The 22,790-nt window shown below is 33.7% G+C and overlaps 3 protein-coding genes and 1 long non-coding RNA gene across 4 annotated transcripts; 3 read left to right on the plus strand and 1 right to left on the minus strand.

Annotated features, from left to right (window-relative positions):
* The first annotated feature begins 2,022 nt into the window (after nucleotides 1-2,022).
* On the plus strand, nucleotides 2,023-7,718 carry LOC111895434 (C2 and GRAM domain-containing protein At1g03370). The gene is made up of 9 exons (XM_023891511.3): nucleotides 2,023-2,873; nucleotides 2,967-4,184; nucleotides 4,353-4,535; nucleotides 4,607-4,890; nucleotides 4,959-5,075; nucleotides 5,188-5,450; nucleotides 5,548-5,773; nucleotides 5,850-6,116; nucleotides 7,219-7,718. The coding sequence occupies exons 1-9, from the start codon at nucleotides 2,528-2,530 to the stop codon at nucleotides 7,432-7,434; spliced, it is 3,120 nt and encodes a 1,039-aa protein (XP_023747279.1). The 5' UTR covers nucleotides 2,023-2,527; the 3' UTR covers nucleotides 7,435-7,718.
* Nucleotides 7,719-10,716: 2,998 nt separating this feature from the next.
* On the plus strand, nucleotides 10,717-12,954 carry LOC111895435 (DNA-directed RNA polymerases IV and V subunit 4). Its single transcript, XM_023891512.2, has 9 exons — nucleotides 10,717-10,833; nucleotides 11,004-11,057; nucleotides 11,347-11,394; nucleotides 11,503-11,577; nucleotides 11,677-11,751; nucleotides 11,839-12,028; nucleotides 12,375-12,408; nucleotides 12,486-12,554; nucleotides 12,716-12,954. Exons 2-9 carry the CDS (start codon nucleotides 11,009-11,011, stop codon nucleotides 12,818-12,820), a joined length of 645 nt encoding a protein of 214 aa, XP_023747280.1. The 5' UTR covers nucleotides 10,717-10,833; nucleotides 11,004-11,008; the 3' UTR covers nucleotides 12,821-12,954.
* A 469-nt stretch (nucleotides 12,955-13,423) lies between these two features.
* LOC111895437 (ATP-dependent 6-phosphofructokinase 2) lies at nucleotides 13,424-17,652 on the minus strand. Its single transcript, XM_023891513.3, has 2 exons — nucleotides 16,697-17,652; nucleotides 13,424-14,465 (listed from the first exon to the last, which is right to left on the minus strand). Exons 1-2 carry the CDS (start codon nucleotides 17,279-17,281, stop codon nucleotides 13,641-13,643), a joined length of 1,410 nt encoding a protein of 469 aa, XP_023747281.1. The 5' UTR covers nucleotides 17,282-17,652; the 3' UTR covers nucleotides 13,424-13,640.
* LOC128126866 (uncharacterized) lies at nucleotides 17,232-18,149 on the plus strand. Its single transcript, XR_008224924.1, has 4 exons — nucleotides 17,232-17,369; nucleotides 17,481-17,748; nucleotides 17,838-17,914; nucleotides 18,002-18,149. It is a non-coding gene; the product is annotated as an uncharacterized LOC128126866 (long non-coding RNA).
* Nucleotides 18,150-22,790: the final 4,641 nt, after the last annotated feature.

Consider the following 22,790-nt stretch of genomic DNA (forward strand, 5'->3'; position numbering starts at 1 on the left):
GTTTTCAAGTCCTTAACACAATTAGGTAAGTGTATGTGCTAGTTTCTAAGCCTAAGGAAGGAAAATGACCAACTTATACATACTTAGGGTGTTTACGGTTTTGGGAGATCCCCAAACCGTAAACACCTATAATTGTTGGTTTTTGATGTTTTTCAAGGCTTAGACACATCAAAGGAAGGTTTAATCAATTCAAGGAAGGCTTAAAACATCAAACTAGAGCTTAGATAAAGACTTAGGCACACTTTGGTGCACTTTATGGTGTTTACGGCCCAAGCATCTCCTTGGACCGTAAACACCTCTAGTCTTGTGTTCTTGGCATATTTTATTGGTGTTTAAATGTAATACTAGCTTAGAATCACTCAAGGATGGAAGTACTTACTATTAGAAGGCTTGATTTGAGCTAAAAGGCCAAGAACACTTAGTGTGTGTTCTTGGTGTTCTTGGTGTTTTGGAAAATCTAAACAAAATACATAAATGAATGGATGAATAGATGCACAAACACTAGATTAAGTGTTTTACTAACTTGAAATGGTTAGAACACTTACAAGATTGAAGATTTGGAATTAAATCTTGGATGATACTTGAGAGAGTTTTTGGAGTTTACTCTTTTGACTTTTGGGGAGTAAACACAAATGACTAACTTTTTGGGGAGTAAACTCATACATAGGCATGAGTTCACGGTTTTGGGTGATTTCTAAACCCAAAACATAAAAGTTTGGTCGGGAATTTCTAAGACGTGAAGTGTTTGCGGTTTTCAAAAATCAAAACCCGAGACGACACTTTCTTTCACCCGTTCGTTTAAAAATAATATTAAAATAATCAAACGAACTTTATATTTCTTAAAAATAAGAAATAATGACATTAATTTATGATACGAAAGGGTTGACTTTTAGGGTTTGACCGAATGGAAATTTCGGGTTTTCACAGATCGTGGCTCTGATACCAAGTGAAACTTGGAATTTACCGTAAGGATCCCAATGGGATCGAGTGAATATATATATATATATATATATATATATATATATATATATATATATATATATATATATATATATATATATATATAAGATATTGATCCCATATAATTAAGATATATCTATACAACATATTATATCCTTTATTCAAAACTAGTCTTTATCTAAACTATTTGCAAACTGTATTTATTGAAATATATATGTATAAATAAAGAAAAAAATACCTAATTTAATATATATATATATATATATATATATATATATATATATATATATATATATATATATATATATATATATAGGGAAAAGTGAATATACCCTTAAGGGTATATAAGCTTAGGTACCCGAACACACCATAATACATCGTTTTGTTTGATATATTCATTATAATGTTCATAAACTTCAATTTTAAGTTGATTTACTTTCAAGATATTCGAAATTTCCGTATAATTTTTCTCTTACATCACATCTTTTTGCCGAACACTTATTAGACTATATATATTGTAGATGAAAATGAAAATTATGTTAGAGAAAGATAAATGTGTAATTTATAAAAATCTTGGAAGTAAATCAAGTTAGAAGTTAAATTATAAGAACATTAGACAATTAGAATGTATTATATGATACAAAACAACATATTATGGTGAGTTTGGGTACCTAAGCTTATATACCCTTAAGGGTATATTCACTTTTCCATATATATATATATATATATATATATATATATATATATATATATATATATATATATATATATATATATATATATATAAAGAACAAAAAAAGACCTAATTTGGTGAACTAATAATGAACAAAACTAAAAGATGTGAGAAAGTTTCCAAAAAGTCAAATGGTTCCAAAGAGAGACGCGCAATCCGTATTTGAATAACATAGATTGAAAAAGAAAAAAGAACAAAAAAAAAGATAGATAAACCAAGAAAATGAAATATGAACTAAATGCCACATGGTGATGGTGGTTATTCTTTATTAATATTGATATTAATATTAATATTTTATATTTAAATATTCTCAGCAAAAATAAAAATAGATCAAAGTCTCTTCCCGTCGTCTGCTACAAAAATTGAATTGAATTCAACAATCCCCTTCTTCTTCTTCTTCTTCTTCTTCATCGATCAATCAATCTTTTTCATTGTTCTTCAAATCGTCGACAACTATACGTTTTTCTTGTCATTTCTTTTCTGCTGTTTTCTCCAAATTCATCCACTTCGTTTGTCCCAATTTCTTGATTGATCCCCTCGATCATTTCATCAATTTTCTGGGTTTTTGGTTTGTTTATTCCATTGCCCCTTTTCAGACTTGAAGAATCTCCAAGTCCCTTTTCCAGTTTCGTTATATTCCGCTTTATAAATCATTTTATCAAATTTCTGGGTTTTTGGTTGACCTTCCCCCCCTATGCTGAGTTCACCGAGTTCATTGATCTCTACTACAATGTGCCCCTTTTCGGCAAACGTCAATCCACTTCCGTGATCTCTACCGATTGCAATTTACTTCACATTAACATTACTCCGAAGTTTGTATTCTGCTGATTGGATATGAAGCTGTTAGTTCGTGTGATTGAAGCCAAGAATCTACCTGCAATAGATCCAAATGGTTCCATTGATCCATACGTGAAATTAAAACTAGGGAGCCAGAGGTTCAAGACTAAAGTGGTGAAAAAGTGCTTGAACCCTTCTTGGTGCGATGAGTTTAGCTTCAAGGTGGAGGATTTGAAGGAACAACTTGTTGTTACTGTCTTGAATGAAGATAAGTACTTCAATGATGATTTTGTTGGCAGCATTAAAATCCCCATTTCTCAGGTTTTCGATACTGTTGACAAATCCCTTGGTACTATATGGTATCGTTTGCAACCCAAGAAGAAATCCAAGTTCAAAGAATGCGGTAATCTTCTTACTTACTTACTCTCTGTTATTTTATGTATGTGATGCATACAGATCTTGTTTTGAAATGTATGAATTGAATGGTTTTTACCAGGCGAAATTCTTCTCACAGTATGTTTTTCCCAAAATAACCCTCAATCGGACTTGCAACCACAAGCTGAGAACGGAGCAATGTCGCCTGCAAGATCTTCCACTAGTTCAAGAATGTCATCTCCAATGAGGTCAGAAGAAGCCGCTGCACCTATGAAAGAGGAAAAAACAAACAAAGAGAAGATTTCAAGTCTGCTTTCTCAGATTTTCAACAGAAACAACGAACCAATCCTACAATCCGTCTCTACTAAACTGACCGAGCTACCCGAGGTGCCCGAAACGGACGACTCAGAGGTATCCGAGGACAAAACTGAAGAACAAATCACATCAGCAAACTTTGGAGAACTAATGAAAAACATGGAAGAGAAAGATGAAGGGAGGGAGATGCCTGCTAATTTACCCGGAGGTGTAATGTTGGATCAGATGTATGCGATTTCACCATCTGAACTGAATTCTTTCATCTTCTCATCCGAATCAAACTATCTGAAACAATTAGCAGAGATTCAAGGAAGTACAGATCTTCAAGTGGGACCATGGAAATTCGACACAGAAAGCAGCAGTCTAAAAAGAGTGGTTACATACGTGAAAGCAGCATCTAGGTTAATAAAAGCAATAAAAGCAATCGAAGATCAAACATATTTGAAAGCAGATGGAAAATGTTTTGCAGTTTTAGCAAGTGTGAACACTCCAGAAGCTCCATATGCAAGCAATTACAGGGTTGAGGTTATGACCTCCATTACTCCAGGACCCGAGCTTCCATCAGGGGAAGAGTGTTCTCATTTGGTGGTTTCATGGCGGATGAATTTCTTGCATAACACAATGATGAAGGGTATGATTGAAGGTGGGGCCCGACAAGGTGTGAAGGATAGTTTTGAGCAGGTTGGGGGTTTGTTGGGTGAGAAGCTGAAGGTGGTTGATTTGAAAGATTTTGGATCAGAAAAAGAACAAGCTTTGGCATCTTTACAGGTGGAAACACAGTCAGATTGGAAGCTTGCTGTTCAATATTTTGCTAATTTCACTGTCATTTCGACTTTTTTCATGGGATTGTATGTGCTTGTGCATCTCTTTTTAGCCATGCCTAGTACTATTCAAGGCCTTGAATTTGGTGGCTTGGATTTACCAGATTCAATTGGGGAAGTTGTTGTCTGTGGAGTTTTGGTTCTTCAAGCTGAAAGAGTTATGCATCTCATATCACGCTTTATGCAGGCTAGAGTGCAAAAAGGTATAAATAATAATTTTTTATTGCTTCTTTTTCACTTAACCACTTAATCTGGGCAATATATACATGTTTCTTTCTTTTTCACTCAATTTGGAGTTAACGAATATTGTGAAATTTGTTAGTATTTAGTATGTAAGGGTAAAATGGTAAATTGTAAATTGTAATATGCAGGTGGTGATCATGGAATAAAAGCACAAGGGGATGGATGGTTGCTGACTGTTGCATTGGTTGAAGGAAGCAATTTAGCAGCTGTTGATTCAAGTTGCTTATCTGATCCATACGTTGTCTTCACATGCAATGGGAAAACAAGAAGCAGTTCAATAAAATTCCAAAAATCTGATCCTCGCTGGAATGGTGAGTCAGTGTGATTTTTGAAAAAGACATAAACGCCCTCATTTGAAATGTTATATATTTTTTTGATGCAGAAATATTTGAATTTGATGCAATGGATGACCCTCCATCTACTTTGGATGTTGAGGTTTATGATTTTGATGGACCTTTTGATGAAGCTGTGTCTTTGGGGCGAACTCAAATAAATTTTGTAAAAACAAATATTTCTGATTTGGGTGATGTGTGGATTCCTCTTCAAGGGAAGTTAGCACAGGCCTGTCAATCTAAATTGCATTTGAGGATTTTTTTGAATAATACAAGAGGTAGCAATATTATCAAAGAATATTTGACCAAGATGGAAAAAGAGGTTGGAAAGAAGGTAATTTCTTTTCTTTTTTGATTTGCTCGCTTTTTGTGATTTAACTTTTCTTTTTTCAAATTATCCAGATAAAGTTACGTTCTCCTCAAACAAACTCAGCATTTCAGAAGCTCTTTAAGCTTCCACCAGAGGAGTTTTTGATAAATGATTTTACATGTCATTTGAAGCGTAAAATGCCCCTCCAGGTACTTTTTCATTTTTTTTGTTTTTGACACAAGCTTTCCACATATACCCTTTGATGTGATTTTACATTTCCCTTAAGCGAGATATTGTTTTTTTTTTTTTTTTTTGGTGCAGGGTCGTTTGTTTTTGTCAGCAAGAATAATAGGGTTCCATGGGGACATATTTGGACACAAGACAAACTTTTATTTTCTATGGGAAGACATAGAAGATATTCAAGTGGTCCCACCTACTTTGTCATCGATGGGTAGTCCAATTGTGGTCATAACATTACTTCCAGGCAAAGGCTTGGATGCAAAGCATGGTGCCAAGACACAAGATCCACAAGGCAGGCTCAAATTTCATTTCCAGTCTTTTGTGTCTTTCAATGTTGCACACAGGTAGGTATTTATTTATTTAAAAAAGAAAAAAAAAGACATGAAAGTAGATTGGTATTTAAGAATGAATATGTATTGTTGTGATTTTGGGTGATAATAGGACAATAATGGCTCTGTGGAGGGCTAGAGCGTTGAGTCCTGAGCAGAAGGCACTAATTGCTGAAGAGGAATCTGATGATAAGATGGTTGAAGAGGAATCGACATCATCCATTAGAAGTGATGATGACTCTGATAACAAAACCCTTCAGAGCGAAGAAAGCGGATCCTTTTTAGGCATTCAAGATGTCAGCCTGTCTGTTGTCTACTCCTCTGTTCTTTCAGTCCCTGTGAGTGCCTTATACTTGGAGTTGTTTGCATATTTTTAGGAAAACATTGTGATTGATTTCCAAAATTGTGTTGCAGTCGAATTTTGTGATGGAGTTGTTTAGTGGGAGTGAGTTGGAGCGGAGAGCAATGGACAGGGCACACTGTGTGAATTATTCAACGAGCCCATGGGAGTTTGAAAAGCCGGATGTTTATCAGAGACAGACTTATTACAAATTTGATATAAGCGTCTCTCGTTATGGAGGAGAAGTCACCACCACTCAGCAAAAATCCAGAGACCGAAACGGTTGGCTTGTCGAAGAGGTCACCACTCTCCATGGGGTCCCACTTGGCGACTATTTCACCGTAAATACCATTTCCTTCCTCTTATTAATTACATTATTATTATTATTATTATTATTAAAAAAAACACACACACATCTATCTGGTTATAGCGTAAGTACAATCCTATAATTGGGTAGATTTTTCAGAGCTCAATGCCATAATAGAAACAAATGAAAGTATGATACACAAATCAATCAAAGTACATTGACATTTCTTAATATGGCAATGCGCTTTTTTTTTTTTTATAGCATCATACTTTCATTTCTTCTTATTACAACTTTGTAACTAACAAAATCTACCCAATTATATTTATAGCAATGACATCCATATACAAATTGATTTATAATATTTGAAGTATACTGCTTACTATTGGGTTGATTTTTCAAAGCACAGTGCCTTGATAATAAAATGATTAAAAATACAATGATGTAAGAGAGAAATGAAAGTAGGATGCTATAGTACACAAATATATGAAAGTACTTTGCTCTTTCTTAATAAAATAACATGTTGGGGTAAATGCAAGAAATATCGATGTAGTTCCATTGATTTGTTTATTATACCATCCTAGGCTTATATCTTCTTATTATTACAACATTGTACTCAAAACATCAACCTAATAATAGTGATATGCATTCAATTACAAAGTAAATTCTATTGGTATAATAAGATGTATTTTTATTTTTTTATTTTATTTTGAAGTACAATGCTATAATCGGGTGGAATTTTCAAAGTACAATGTTTTAATAAGAAAAAGAAAATGAAAGAAGGATGCAATAATACACAATTTTATGAAAGTACATTGCTATTTCTTAAATGTATTAACATGTTGGGTTAAAATGAAAGAAATAGCAGTCTGCTTTCATTGATTTGTTTACTATATATAACATCTACTTCCATTTTATCTTATTACAACACTATACTTAAAAATCTACCCGATTGTAGAAATATGCTCCCAATACAATGTAACTTTCACTGCTATGATAAGAAAAAAATTGGAAGTATAGTGTTATAATTTGATAATTTTTTCAAAGTAGAATACTGTAATAAAAATAAACGTAAGCAGGATGCCATTATATGAAAGTAGCCCTAACGTGTTTTGGAAGTAATTATTTTATTTTAACAGCTACATACCAAGTACCAAATAGAGGATCAAGCTTCAAGATCCATTGGATGTAAAGTGGTGGTGTATTTTGGGATTGCATGGTTAAAAAGCACAAAACATAAGAAAAAGATCACAAAAAACATACACGCGAATCTCCAAGATCGTATGATGATCATGTTTAGTACAATTGAGAAGGAGTTTGTAGCAGGAAAACAACAGATGCAGGACTCAACCTAAGACTCGGATCAAATCATTCAATATACTATATAGACAGACATTTTGTAATTTGTAAGCCAATTTTCTAGCATATCCATAGATAGCGCTTTGTATTTTGTACAGTTGTCAATTGTAATAACCCCCCAACCCCATTTCATTTGGAATCAATTTTTGAAAGCCAATGTAGTTACTTGTGTACAAGTGTAGGAAAGTAGCCTAGACTCAAGGTTTATACACTCTATTACTTATAGTTACTACCACGGATAAATCCTTTTAAATGTAAAGACTTTTATAGTATACTACTACACATGCATGCTATCATCATCTCCTTTTAAAGCTCCTTTATTGTCATTTGTTGTCCATGTATGCTTTATTCTAGTAGTAAGATGATCAAGGATAAACTCTGAATAAAATTATTCGTAGGTCACCCTGAATATGAATATGAATCTGAATGAAAAAAGCCTTTGAACGGTTAAAGATTCCTAGTTTCTCTGAACCATTAAGAGATTAGAATCATCAAGCATTAAAGTTTTATCAAACATCCCCTAAGAGAGTTTTTTAATCATGATAAAAGCTCGTAAGGGGTTTTCTTGAAGATGCATAAATTGGCCATTATAATATCACAACATCAGAACATTTTAGGAAGAGCGATTTATATCATGTTTATCATAATATTATGATCCAAGTACCAAGGGTTTGTATAAATGGAAACAATCTTACACATTTGTTGGTAATGCATTATTTGTTCTAAGAATTACTTTTTGTGTTAAAAACAAAAACTTTGTAAAGAGACAAGTTGTAAGTGTTTAAAGATTTCATATACGACTTTGAATAGAAGATGGCCCAGATAGATCTATTTGAAGATATTATTACTAAACTTTTATTTATTATTATTATTATTATTATTTTTTATCAGGAAATTATATTTTTTGGACGACAAAATTGCAAAAATGGTCCCTGTGGTATGCAGATTTTTAGGGTTTTAGTCCAAACCTTGAATTTTTGGATTTATAGTCCTTTTGGAGTGATTTATATGTGAAAATAGTCCATCTGAAAATTAAAACTACTATAATACCCTTGGTATTTATTTTTCATTTTTTTTTAAAAATTTAATGTTTGTTTATTCATTTCAACAATTTAAAAAATAACAAAGGACCCACCTCTCTCTCTCTTTTCTTTCTCTCTCTCTCTCTTAGTGACAATCCCTTTCAATGGTCTGCTTAATGAAGTTTTGTTGTAAACCCAATCCTTTTAAACGTCTCCTTAATGAAGATCGTATGCTATTTGGCAACATCGATCGAGTAAACATCATCCCAGATCCCTAGCATCAACTCCAATCAATTGTGGCGATCGTATCATATTCTCTGTCATGATGATCCATGCGATCACAAAAGCCAATATTGGCGGCAGAGTTACCCTCCAAATTGTTGCTGTTTTGTGAAGTGGGAACCAGAAGAAGGGGGCGAAACCCCACTTATGTTAAGCCATCTTGCAACAGGTTTGTTCTGGCCTTAATTTTAATCCCTAAATTTTGCAGATACTGCTTTGGCGAGGCTGAATCCTCCGATAAAATCCAATGTCATCTTTGATGCCGACCACCTATGCCTCCGGTTTGTATCTCTCAGTCGATCGAACTGAAGTTGCAGTACCCGACCCAGTTCTGTTCATCAACGGATCCAGTCATGGCATCGTTCTCCACCATCATCTCTGTCATTCTCGTCCTCAAACACATACAACAATAAAGAAACATCATAACAACGAGTTCAATCAAACCCACCTCCGATGAGATGAATCAACTTAATTCCTTACTAGGTTCTTCTCATAGGACTTCAAATCAATGAACTTTGATGTTGAAACAAAATCAAGATCGATTTCCAAATGTTTTGATTTTCTGGTCAGCGGAGGCGATCGTTTAGTTGACTGGTGGTCCGATGGAAAACTGCTTTTCGATTTAGGGAAGAAAACCCAGCAGGAGATGTGGATTTAGTGTATGTATGTTTGTTTTTCAATTGATTGGATGAAAGATGCACAAATGATTTGGATGGAGGTTTAGATGATTTAGTGTGTGTTTAGGGATTTTTAAAGTGATTTGAATAGAAAATGCGATGGTAGTAGGTAACCCCGAATGTCTTGGTGGCTGGAAAAACGACTCCAACTCTGGTGGGGAGTACTTGGTCGTAAATGAAGGAGGAGGAGGTGGAGAGAGAGAGAGGTGGCCTTTTTATTTTTTTAATAATTAAAATGAATAAATAATTATTAAACTAGAAAAAAATGAATTTAAAAATGGAAAATAAATACCCCAAGGGTATTATGGTCATTTCACTATTTATAGGGACCAAAAACGCAACGAAACTAGCTCAAAAGGACCACCAATCTAAAAAAATCGTGATTTAGACTAAAACTTTAAAAAAATACATACCACAGGAACCATTTTTGCAGTTTTGTCTTTACGAGACAAACAAACTTCTTTGCTAACTTTATATATACATCTTAAAGATGACTTTGGGCAAGTCATTCACATGCTCCTTATTTCTCAACTTCCATCAGATTTTAAATTGATATAAAGATTAAAATTGATATAATTTTGTGAGGGTTTATTATGAATATGTTTATCATTTAAAAAAGACAAAATTACATAAATGGTCCTAATGGTTGGCAATACTACCACCATAAGTCATTTTAAGGAATTTTGAATCGGAGATGATCCTTAAAATTTTATTAAAATATATATAAAAGTGTGTAAAATATGCATAATTTATGACATCAATAACTCCAAATATATGAATTCAATTGATCGATCAACATCTTAAAAGTAACTATGAAAGTAGACATTAGATTTTGGTTGATGACAATTTTATGTCAGATTTTAAATAAAGAACCTAAACTCTGTTTGATCTATTGTTATTATTAGGCAAATTCATAAATGATATATTGACCCTAACTTATGGTTCGCATACATCCATATTTCCATATTTCTATCCATTTGGGAGATAGGTAATATTATAAGGTGATAATTTAATTAGTTTTTTGATAATTAAAAATTCATTTAAAGATAATATTTTTAATTTTAAAATAGATTAGTTATGATTAAATTAAATATATATATATATATATATATATATATATATAAAAGTTTATAGATTTTATAAAAATATTAAAGTTTTATAAAAATATAAATATAGTTATTAAATTATGAACGTAAGTTGAAGTTTTATAAAATATAAACATAATTACCAGTTTAGAAAAATATTAAAAGAAATTCTCACAAAAAAAAAAAAGGTTTTGTGAACGTTTAAAGTGTTGTACCAGACTGAGAGTGCAACGCTTCTCTCTAGGCAAAGGCCGATAACCGGAAAGGAAGAGCTCGACGGCACTGCTGTCAGCTTAAACATTTTTTTCTTCGTCTTCCTGTCTCCCAAGGTAAAATCATTTCTTTTCAACTTCGATCTTCATTTCTTTAATGCATCTTTCATATCCTACATGATGAAAAAAATAAAAAAAATCTTTTATTTTAGTCTTGGTGAAGAAAATTTTGGTTAACAGCGATGTCTAAAATCTTGATTTCTCTGACTGCGTATATGTTTTTGTAGCTAAAATGTCTGAGAAAGGAGAAAAGGGAGGAAAATCTGCTTTAAAATCACCAGGTAAAAGAAAAAAAAAACCCTAATGCAATGCGAAACTTTTCCGACGCCATATTCTCTCCATTTTCTGCTTCAATTTGGGTTTTTTCTTTCATATCATATCTCATTTTTATGGCTTGAATTCTTACATTGATATATACAACATATTTGGATGTTCTTCTCTTTGGGATCTGCCTTTTTTTTAGTCCTTTTTGTTGAATGAATTTGTTGCCTCTTATGAAGGTAGGTATTTATTTGGGGATGAATTACTTATCTCACTTGTTTCTGTGTTTTTAAATTCTTTTGTGTATAGCTTCTAAAGGAAAGGACAAGGGAAGAAAAGTTCAGTTTGATTCCGAAGGTTTTAACCCCATTTCATATTACTAGTATTTTCTGCAATAATCTAATCAAGATGGTGTTTTCACTTGAATCATGAAACATTAACTCATAATAATATTTCATTTCATAGACATGTTCGATGAAAAATTTGAGACAAATGGAAATGGCAAGTCTAATGGGAAGGCTGATGGCTATTCTGGTAAAGGTATATACAACTGTTCTCATCTGCTTTTCTTTTCCTTCAAATCTTTCAATAAAAAAAGTAGACATTGCTAATATAGTAAGAGTACTACTTATTCTCAAGGCAAAGGGGGAAAAGGAGATAAGGGAGGCTCTGGAAAAAAAGAACCTCGTGCACTTTTGCTTAATGTTGAACAGGGTTAGTATTCTGAAATACAAAATAACAATACATTTATTTATTTAGTTTGAAACTTGAATGATTTGTATTTGTATTTGTATTGTGCAGAGATTCCTGAGAATGTGACATGTTTGATGGATTGTGAAGCTGCACAAATTATGCAAGGAATTCAAGAGCACATGGTGTTATTGTCAAAAGATCCATCGATTAAAATCCCAATTTCATTTGATAGGGCATTGCAGTATGCATCCAGAGGCAATCATTACACTGATCCTCACTCTGTTAGAAAAGTATTGGAGTATCCTTTACATTTCCTTTATTTGTTTTTTTTTTTATTACAGCATCCTAATAAGAAAATAATTGAAAGTGCAATGCGAATATGCGATAACTAGGTACATTTTTTAAAGTACAATGCCTTAATAACAAAATCAAAAATTGAAAAGTCAACAAACTAATAGAAAGATATGAGAGTATGATGCTACAATAAACAAATAAGTGTTGTTTCTTGCATTTAGCACTTTTCATTCAAGCTTCTTTTTGGCTTGCCATTTTTCATGCATGCGAATATGCCATGACATGAATCTTTTGTGTATATAAATCGTTGCTTGTTATTTGTTTTGATCCTTTAACTCAAATAAATCTAGACCTCTCAAGAACCAAGGTGTTTCTGATGCCGAGGTACAAATCTAAACCTCAAAAACTTGTTTTTTGATATAATTTTTCTTTTCTTATGAAATTTTTTATATTATTCCCAGATGTGCCTCATTGCAAACACTGCAGTTGAATCTGTTGGCGAAGCTTTTGGTCTCATGCCATCATTAAAGGTATAATGCTATAAATAGCAACATGCTTTCATTGATTTGTTTATTATTTTCTAATACTAATACAATTACAACATCATACTTTGAAAAATCTATCCAAATATAGCTGCCATGTCATCCAAATAGAAATACAATTACAACATCATACTTGTGTTGTTTTTCAGGCGAAAAAAAGCAAAGTCAAGGAGCCATTGAAAAGTGCGTTGACTGAGCTGGAAAAGCTCAAAATTGTGATGGAAAGCACCAAAAAGGCTATAGTCCTTGATTGAAGGAATCCATGGTTTAAAAAAAATCGATGCTTGTTTTTCTGTTCTGGTTTTTAGTGTATAGATTTCAATGCTTCTGTTGCTAATCAACATCTATCTAAATTCTAACATTCTAATCTATCTCTCGTTTCCATTTCTTTCCTATTGCATAGACGGAATTGGAAAATCAGATTCCATTGGAATCCTTTTATTAACTAAAAAAATGTTTGATGGAAGGAATTCAAGTCCACTATTCTTTTTTTGTTAAAACACCAAAATAATACCTACTTACGCTGATAGGTCTAAATGCAAGAAATAGCAAACATATTGTAACATCTTATTTCCATTTCTTTCTATCACAACATTGTATTTATATATTTTTTTTAATCAAAACATTGTAGTTTATAAAATCTGTCCAATTATAGTATTTTCTTTCCATAATTACGACATCATACTACTTCAGAAAAATCATCTGTGTAATAATTTGCATTACATCGCTATCATTGGATATGTTTTTCAAAATACAATACCATGAATGCTATAACACAAAGAAGTAAAAGTACCAAACTTTTTTTTTTTTTTTTTTTTTTTTTTTTTTTTTTTGTATTTAACCTTTATATATTGAAATGAATAAAAAAAATAAATTCAATTATATACGATTACAATAAAGAAAAACTATTTAAATACAAATAAAAGTATAAGATTATTCAGATTTGAGCATTGAATTCCATCCATTTCTAACCAAACAACCAGTGATAGATAGGGTCAGAAAAGATTATATATAATTCAGTGATTCCATCTTTGAATTTCATTGATTCGAAAATCTTGTGAAGAAAAGTGGAGTCTATGTAGTGAACTGAAAATCAGGCTGAGCTGTGATGGATCGAACCCAAGCCCATTTATGGTCTTTGGTCCCAACCGGACTCTTGGCCTGAGCCACGTCCTCCATCGGAATGTAAGCGTAGTTCCCGTTGATCGGACCGGTGACAAATCCCGTATACCCGGCCATAATCCCATGAATGGCGGAATGTGCCAAAAGCGTACAATACAAGTTATCAGTTGCATTCGCAGTAACAGCTCGTATCATATAAGTCGGATCTATGTACTTCACTGTAAACAACTCCCCTTTATGATCTCTCTCCCACCATCTCTTCAACTCCGAATTCAACCACACCCCAACATCTAAGAACACCGGATTCCCCGATTCATCCGTCTTTTGCTTCTCAGAATCACTCCTCGGAATAATATCCTGCCCCGCCCCTTCCGCCACCACCACCACTGCATGTCCGTGTTCTTTCAAACGAATACCAAGAAACTCAAACAAACCCCCTTTCCCTTCCAGATAAAACTTGTTTTCGGGGATCAAACAACAATCGACATCGCAACTGCTTAGGGTTGCATCCAGGGCGATGTGCCCGGAGTGACGCCCCATCAGTTTCACTAGCCCGATCCCATTCGGTGCACTCTCCGCCTCCACGTGGGCCGCACTTATGGCTTCTTGGGCCATCTCCACGGCGGTTTGGAACCCGAATGACCTGTCAATGATTCCGACGTCGTTGTCTACTGTTTTCGGGATTCCGACGACTGCTACGTTTAGTTTCCGCCTTTGGATTTCGTTGAATATCTTCACCGCCCCTCGTAGAGTTCCGTCTCCTCCAATTATGTATACCTACAAATACAATCAATCCTACTGTATGACGTTAATAATTTATTTGTTTATTCTAACACTAGTGTAATACATGAGTTAAATTAAAAAAAAAATTAAATATTAAAATATAAATAATAAATATTTTTTAAAATAAAATTTTAAAATAACAAATGAAAAACATATTAATTGTAATTTATTATCATATTTATTATATTTAATACTTTACATATATATACATATAAATACATATAAATATTATGTGACTTTAATTTTAAAAATTGAAAAGTTCAGAAATTAACATATTAATTTTATTTTATTTTAAAAATATCACAAAATGACAAGTGTCAAAACTTATGAAAGATTGACATGTGATAAAATTGATCTTCATTTATTATATTAGATATTTTAATATATCATTTTGATTTTTTACGAAAAAAACTAGTTTATTATTAGAAAAGTCTTATTATTTTATTATAATTCATGAAAAATGTTTTAACTTTATTTTTTAATAAAAACTCCCGATTATATTATATTTTTACCTAAATTAACGGAAAAATTATTTTTTATACAGAAAATGATAAGTTATCAGATAAAATTAGATGATTGAGATTTTTCTGTTGAAAAAGTAAAAAGTTGATACTTTTCCATAAACTAATACCTAGTAAAAAATAATAGGACTTTTCATACAAAATATTTTTCAGTCATAATAAATTCAATGGAATTTTAAAAATATAATAATATAATAATTTTTTTTTAAATTATAATGATATAATAGATAAAATCTTATAATACAATGATAAATTGTAAGGAAGGACAATATTACATTGGATAAAATAAAAACATCGGGAAGTATATTGGTATTTTTTTTCTTCCATTAGCCATTTCAAGGAAAATGTAAAGGAATAACAATGTAATTCAATTTTGCTACCCGATTTAGCATTATATATTTTTTCCTACCATTACAAATTTATAATGTATTTATATGTTTTGATTAGAGGTGGCAAATCATGCTATCGTTTCGTGTTTTTGTTTGACACGATACGACAATGTTTTTTATAACACGAATATAACACAACACGATGTTGTGTTTTTTTAACTAACACGAAAACGAACGAATTAAAAAACAACAAACACGACACGACACGGAAAATATATCATATACTAAAAAGTAGTTTATTTAATGAATACTTTATCAAATATAACACGAAAAACACGACAAATAACTGTTAAATCGTGTCAATTTCGTGTCGAATTCTGAACACGAACACGACATTATGTTTTTTATAGTTAACATGAACATGAATTCAAATTTCAGTTTCGTTCCAATTTCGTTTCGTGTTGTGCATTTTTGTCGTGTCGTGTCATAAATTGTTACCTCTAGTTGATGATAATAGCAATATACTCTAATTATTGTCCATGATGGTATCATACTAACATTTTCCTAGCAATATACGCTATACACTTTATTTTTGTTGAATCATCGGTAAAAGATGTTAGTACGTTGCCATTATGTGTAATAAATCATAATCATGTTCTTATTAAATAATGTATTGTATTGATTTTATGAGTAAGAAAATCAATGTTTTTAAGACTATGTTTATTAGTACACCCCTGACTTGCTCCATCAGTCCAAGAATGGACAGATAGTACATAATCTTGATGTAAAATCAATGTTTCTAAGAGTATGAATATCAACAGGTCACTCACGACCTATTATTTCATTTAAATATGTTCTCTCACATCCATATATATTATCAACCATTTTTTTTTTCCAATTATCAACACCCTAACACAATCAACAACACATTTTATATAAGACCTTAAAATATGTACAAAACATGTATTAATATCATACTTCATTTATAGAGACTTAAAATCATGATTTTTGATAGATTTTTTTGTAAACTTTCAACAAATATATTATTCAATAAATATATATTAAAAATAAAAAGTAAAAATATCTAATTCTAAATTACACGCACATGGTTTTTTGTATCCTTCTATTGTCTATAGTAATATTAATGCTTATATAACCTCCACATAAAACTTACTTTCGGCTCTAATATATAACATATATTATTAAAATAGACATTTTGCAACGGATTCATTATTTTAGCACTAATTTGGCTTGTCACTATCTAACCCACACTCAATATTGGATTCAAGTCCACGCTAAATATGAATATTAATACTAATGAACAAATAGCCAGAGAGAGAGAGAGATGATTTTGGTTTTAAGAAAAAAAAAAGACCTGATTAAAGCGACGATTTTGAATGGCATCAACGATCTTTTGAAGATCAAAACCACCTCTAGAGGTCTCGAGTACGGTACCTCCTCTCTTGTGCCAGTTATGAACCAGTTTTGGGTCAAGCCGAATGAGGTCACCGGAATAAAATCCACGGTAGCCGGCTTTGATCCCAAAAATCTCCCGGACACCATAAAGCTCCCACAACCCCACCACAAGCTCACGGATGACGGTGTTAAGCCCAGGACAAAGGCCGCCACATGTCACGATGGCAGCACACACTTGTTTGGGATCGAAGAATATCTCTTTCCGGGGACCAGCACGGTGGTAGGCCAAGTGAGGGGAAGAGGAAGGGAAGTTACCGGAAAAGTCAAACACGATTTGACGAAGGATGACATCGGAATGTGAGATGTAGAATCCGTCATCGCAGGGGTGGTAGAAGCTGTTGCTTTGTAAAGGGTTTGTCTGAGTCTGGAGGTTCGGGAGGTCGTCGGTGATGTGGGGGAGGCGTTTCAGGGTGACAGTTAGGGGAGAAATTGTGAGGGTTTGAAGCTGATCTTGGATCGGAGGGTTCATGGCGGAGGATGACATGGTCAGTCAGGTGAGACACCCACTGAGGACGACGGAGGGAAGGAAGATGTGTGTACGTAATTAGCCTTATAAGATCATCCAACACGTGGTACGTTGTTGTTACTTTTTGCATGTACCTTGACCAAAAATTTCTCCACTTTAATAGACATGCTTATGAAATTATTCAAGTTTAAGACAAAAATTCTATAAAATTAAAAAGGTTTGGTGAACGTTTAAAGTGCGTCAACCAGACAGTGAGACTCGAACGCTTCGATTTTTTTTCTTCTTCGTCCTCCTTCCTGACTCCTAAGCACAACAAAAATCGGCACCGATTGGGACAACAAAAAGCGTCACAAATAATCAAACATGGTGTTGACTTGAATCATGTCACATTAACTCATGTAATTTCATAGATATGTTTGACGAAAAATTTGAGACAAATGGAAATGGCAAGTCTAATGCGAAGGCTGATGGCTATTCTGGTAAAGGTATGATTGTTTTACTGCTTTTCTTTTCCTTCAAACTTTTCAATAAAAGTAGATTGATAATATAATAAGTACTACCTATTATTCTCAAGGCAAAAGGGAAAAGGGGGATAAGGGAGGCTCTAGGAAAAAAAGAACCTCCTAAACTTTTGACGCAAGGTTGAAGAGAGTTAGTATTCTTTTTCACTTTATCTGAAATACAATAAATTTATTTATCTAATTTGAAACTTGAATGATTTGTATTTGTGTTTTGCAGGGATTTCTGAGAATTTGACATGTTTGATGGATTGTGAACCTGCACAATTCTTGCAAGGAATCCAAGAACACATGGTGTTACTGTCAAAGGATCCATCGATTAAAATCCCAATTTCATTTGATAGGGCATTGCAGTATGAATCCAGAGGTAATCATTACACTGATCCTCATTCTGTTAGAAAAGTATTGGAGTATCCTTTACATTTTTATTAATTCCATTTATTTGTTTTCCCAAGTACAAATGTCCTAATAAGACAGTAATTGAAAGTGCAACGCTATAACTAGGTTCCTTTTTTAAAGTACAATGTCTTAATAAGAAAAAATTGAAAAGACAACACTCTAATAGAAAGAAATGAGACTATGATGCTACAATAAAGAAATAAGTGGAAATACATTGTTATTTCTTGCATTTAGCTCTTTTCATTCAAGCTTCTTTTTGGCTTGTTGGTTTTTCTCATCCCATTTTTCATGCATGCCATGCCATGAATCTTTTGTGTATATAAATCATTGCTTGTTATTTGTATTGATCCTTTAACTCAAATCTAGACTCTCAAGAACCAAGGTGTTTCTTATGCCGAGATACAAATCTAAACCTCAAAAACTTGTTTTGTGATATAATTTTTTTTCTTATGTTTTTATATTATTCCTAGATTTGTGTCATTGCAAATACTGCAGTTGAATCTGTCAGCGAAGCTTTTGGTCTCATGCCATCATTAAAGGCATATGATAATATTTTTTACGGTTTAATGCTATAAATAGCAACATACTTTCATTGATTTGTTTATTATGGTGCATCCTAATCCTATTTTTATTTTATGATACTAATACAACATCATACTTTGAAAAATCTATCCAAATATAGCCATGCCATCCAAATAGAAAAACAATTTTCAAGTCTATAAATGGGTAGATTTTTCAAAGTACAATGTCTTATTGAGAAATATATAATAGACAGAAATGTAAGTAGGATGCTACAATAAATTTAAAACTTGTGTTGTTTTTCAGGCGAAAAAAAAAGCAAAGTGAAAGAATCATTGAGAAGTGCGTTGACTGAGCTGGAAAAGCTCAAAATTGGGATGGAAAGCACCAAAAAGGCTATAGTCCTTGATTGAAGGAATCCATGAGATAAAAAACCGATGCTTGTTTTTCTTTTCTAGTTTTATTGTATAGATTTCAGTACTTTTGTTGCTAATTCACATCCATCTAAATTCTAACATTCTAATCTATCTCTGCTAAGCATTGTTTCCATTTCTTTTCTATCGCTTTACAAACATGTTTGGTTTGCTGGCGATTAGACGAAATTGGAAAATAAGATTCCATTGTGTGGCGTGTTTGGTTGACAATTGTAAGGAATTCAATTTCGCTGGAACCCTTTTATTAACTAAAATTTGTCAAATTATAGCATTATGCTTTTGTTTTTATTTCTCTATAATCTCTAAATATTATTAAAAGATAAACTTTAATTCACCAATGAAGCAATCAGAGCCCTTGGTTGTGTTTTAATCATATGTTTTCCACCCTTAGATCAAATTGCTGACATCATCTTTCATAAATAAAATTCATATACAATTACATTTAATTATAAAATCTATAATAATTATAGAATCTTTAAATTCAGTAATTATTTTATCAATTGAAACATATCATTCTATTTATATACATGATATCAGTTTTTCTAATTAATATTGTTCATAATTTAACTATCTTATTTATAGCTTTTGATTTCCAAATTCAAACCCGTTTACATTTTATTATTTATTTCTTTATTTTTTTTAAAACTCATTAAACAAGCATATCAATAATTATGTTATTAACCTATAAAATCTAATCTAATCCCACTAAATCAAGTCGAAGAGTCAGAGGAGGGACTCGCCGAGTAGGTGCTGGGCAGAGAAACCCTAATTTCCGGGGCTTGGGACCTATTTAAAGGCACTTAAGGCCTCCTATTACGGCTACCTTTCAGAAGAGAGAACCCTAAACGAGTCCTGAGTGCTTTGGGCAAGAAAGAGAGCCACTTTGAGCTTCTTGGTGGATGGTTTGCTAAGAAGAAGGAGGTTTCAAGCTAAAGGGGCCAGAGGAGGTTGTAGATCCGCGATTTACAACCTAGGAGCATCAGTTGGAGGTATCAATTTGAACCCCTTTTCTTCCCTAATTGAGTAGATCTTTCTTTTGAGGATTAGGGCTTGTATTATCTTCTTGGTGGGGTTTTGAATGCATTAAACCCCTCTTGTGAGCTGGTAGCATAGATTTGGACCTTGTAAGGTCCAGAAAGTCAGAAAGTAGAAAGCCAATGCTGTGTAACCATGGGGTTTTTAGGTTAGGAAGCTTTAATGGAGTCTAAATGTCATATTAAGCGAAATATGCCATGCCTGGACATTAAGATCGGACCTTTACGTGACTTTTGGGTAGTAGGAGGTTAGATCTATGAGTTTGAGTTACAGATCTGACCTCAGGTGGCTGAATGAGAAATTTGTTGGAGCCAACTCACCGAGTCCATGGGATGACTCGACGAGTCGTAGCGGGTTTGACTGAGTAGCCTTAACCCAGTGGTGGCTCACCGAGTTGGGAGTCAACTCGAAGAGCTGAATGAGTCCTAGGAAGAATTTAGATGATGCGAGGGGACTCGGCGAGTCGCAAGGGTGCACTCGACGAGTTGGGTCAAATGTGGACTGTTGACTTGAGTTTGACTTCTGTTGACTTTGGGGTTTTGGTCAACATAAGTAATAGAGACCTTGGAGGGGTAAAATGGTCTTTTACCCACTTTAAAGAGTTAGAAAGAGAAAGAACCGCCTTCGATTATCTGAGTTGTGAAAAGAGTATTAATAAGAGATATTCATCCTTTGTGTTAGGAGGAGGCTAGTTCGAGATCCGAGTGCGAGGTTATTTGCTCACCTGCTAGCCGAGGTGAGTCTTCTCACTATACTTTACCTTGAGTGGTAGTTATGTGTGACCGGAAGGTCTTATGTGCTTACATTGAGTATTATGTTATCCTGTTGTATGTGGTATGCTATGTGTAACATCCAGGAATTTGGGTATATCTGTTTAACCCTTCCTCTTCTTCAAATTGTCAAGAGAAGCCCCTTAATGGAAAATGTTGCAAAGGAGTACGCTGGGTGTACTGAAGAGTACGTTGCGCGTACTCATTCGCTTATAATAAACGCGGACTCCATGAAGTACGCTGGGCGTAACCGGCCCAGATGCAAAACCCTAATTTAGACTTGAGCCCTATATAAAGAAGTCTAAAGCCTTATCCTCAGCCACCATTTGAGTGAGTGAAACCCTAAAAGAGAGCCAACCTTCGTTCTAATCCTGTGTGAGTGTTTTTGGAGCTAAAAGTGCCTTTGTGTGTTAGTAAAGAAGAATAGGAGATTCTTGTGAAGGCTAGAAGTTGGAGTGCAAGCTTGGATCTGAGTTCTACAGAGGGAGAAGCTTCACTCGGAGGTAAAAAGCTCAGAACTTTCCTTGTTATTATGGTTGTGTGCTTCTTGGACCAATTTTTAGGGTTTTTGGTCCCAAGATGGAGACTTTTTTAGCAAATGATCTCCATAAGCTATAATCTGCCTTATTTCAGTGTATTATGCGTTGTGGGTTCATAAAAAATCCAATCTTGGTCGTTGAGGCTAAGTCATGCATGAGATTAGGGCTTAATGGGGAAAGATGTTATATGTTGGTGACCTTTATAGCCACGCAAGGCTTAAAGGTTTCGACTTTATGACTTAAGAGGCAGTAAAGAGCCTAGATCTGTGATATGAGCCCATGACTTAACCTGTTCAGACCAAAAATAGAGGAAGGATAAGTCTGGGACTTACGCTGGGCGTAAATCTGAGAACGCGCAGCGTAGTAGGTTGAGGTCCCCGATCAGTTTCAGGCGCGCTTGAGTACGCTGAGTGAACCAAGGAGGTACGCCCCGCGTAACTCCTTCTGTAGGCTTTTGAGTTATGTTTTTGGGCCTTGAGTTTAGGCTTCATGCAATAGAGTCTTGGACCAGAGAAGTGTATATATGTGGTTTGGGGCCCTTGGGTTGGGCTTGCCTTTTTGTTTGGGAATTGGGCTGTGTGTGGACCCATTTGTTATTGGGCCTAGTGGGTTAGGGCATTAGTGGGCCGGTAGGTGGTATATCTTTAGACCTAATAAGTGAGAGGTTGGACTTAGCTCCTAATTGAGATTATTGTGGGTTTGGCACAGAGTTAGAGGTCGGTGCGTAGCAACAGTGTTTATAGGAGCTGTTCTTCATCCGAGGTGAGTCTTCTCACTATACTTTATCTAGAGTGGTAATTAGAGTTATGTGACTGAGTATTTTGTATGGCATTCATATGATGTGATACACTACATTATTTCTATGTGATTTATGCTATGTATGTTACAAAGTTTACAGAGTTAGGACCGGAAGGTCCACAAAGTTAGGACCAGAGGGTCCACAGAGTTATGTGACTGGAGGGTCCCACTGAGACACATTGACCAGAGGATCAAATAGAGTTATAGCCTCGAGTGGCTAATATGTGTTGTATGTGGTATTTTGGCTTTTGGGGAACTCACTAAGCTTCGTGCTTACCGTGTTATGTGTTATGTGTTTCAGGTTTTCTTGTCTGGATCGCGGGATGGCACCGGCTTGATTGTACACACCAGAGAAAGAGTTTAAGAGGATCCTAGATTAATAATGGAGTTGAGCTTTGTAATTAAATAAAAGAGATTTTTATAAGATATGTTATGAAGAGTATGCATTTTAAAAATGAAAAATTGTTTTAAATTTTCACGTCGTTACACTATGCATTATGTCTTTGTGATTTATG

The sequence above is a fragment of the Lactuca sativa genome, chromosome 1 (assembly GCF_002870075.4).
Source record: "Lactuca sativa cultivar Salinas chromosome 1, Lsat_Salinas_v11, whole genome shotgun sequence".
NCBI lineage: Eukaryota > Viridiplantae > Streptophyta > Magnoliopsida > Asterales > Asteraceae > Lactuca > Lactuca sativa.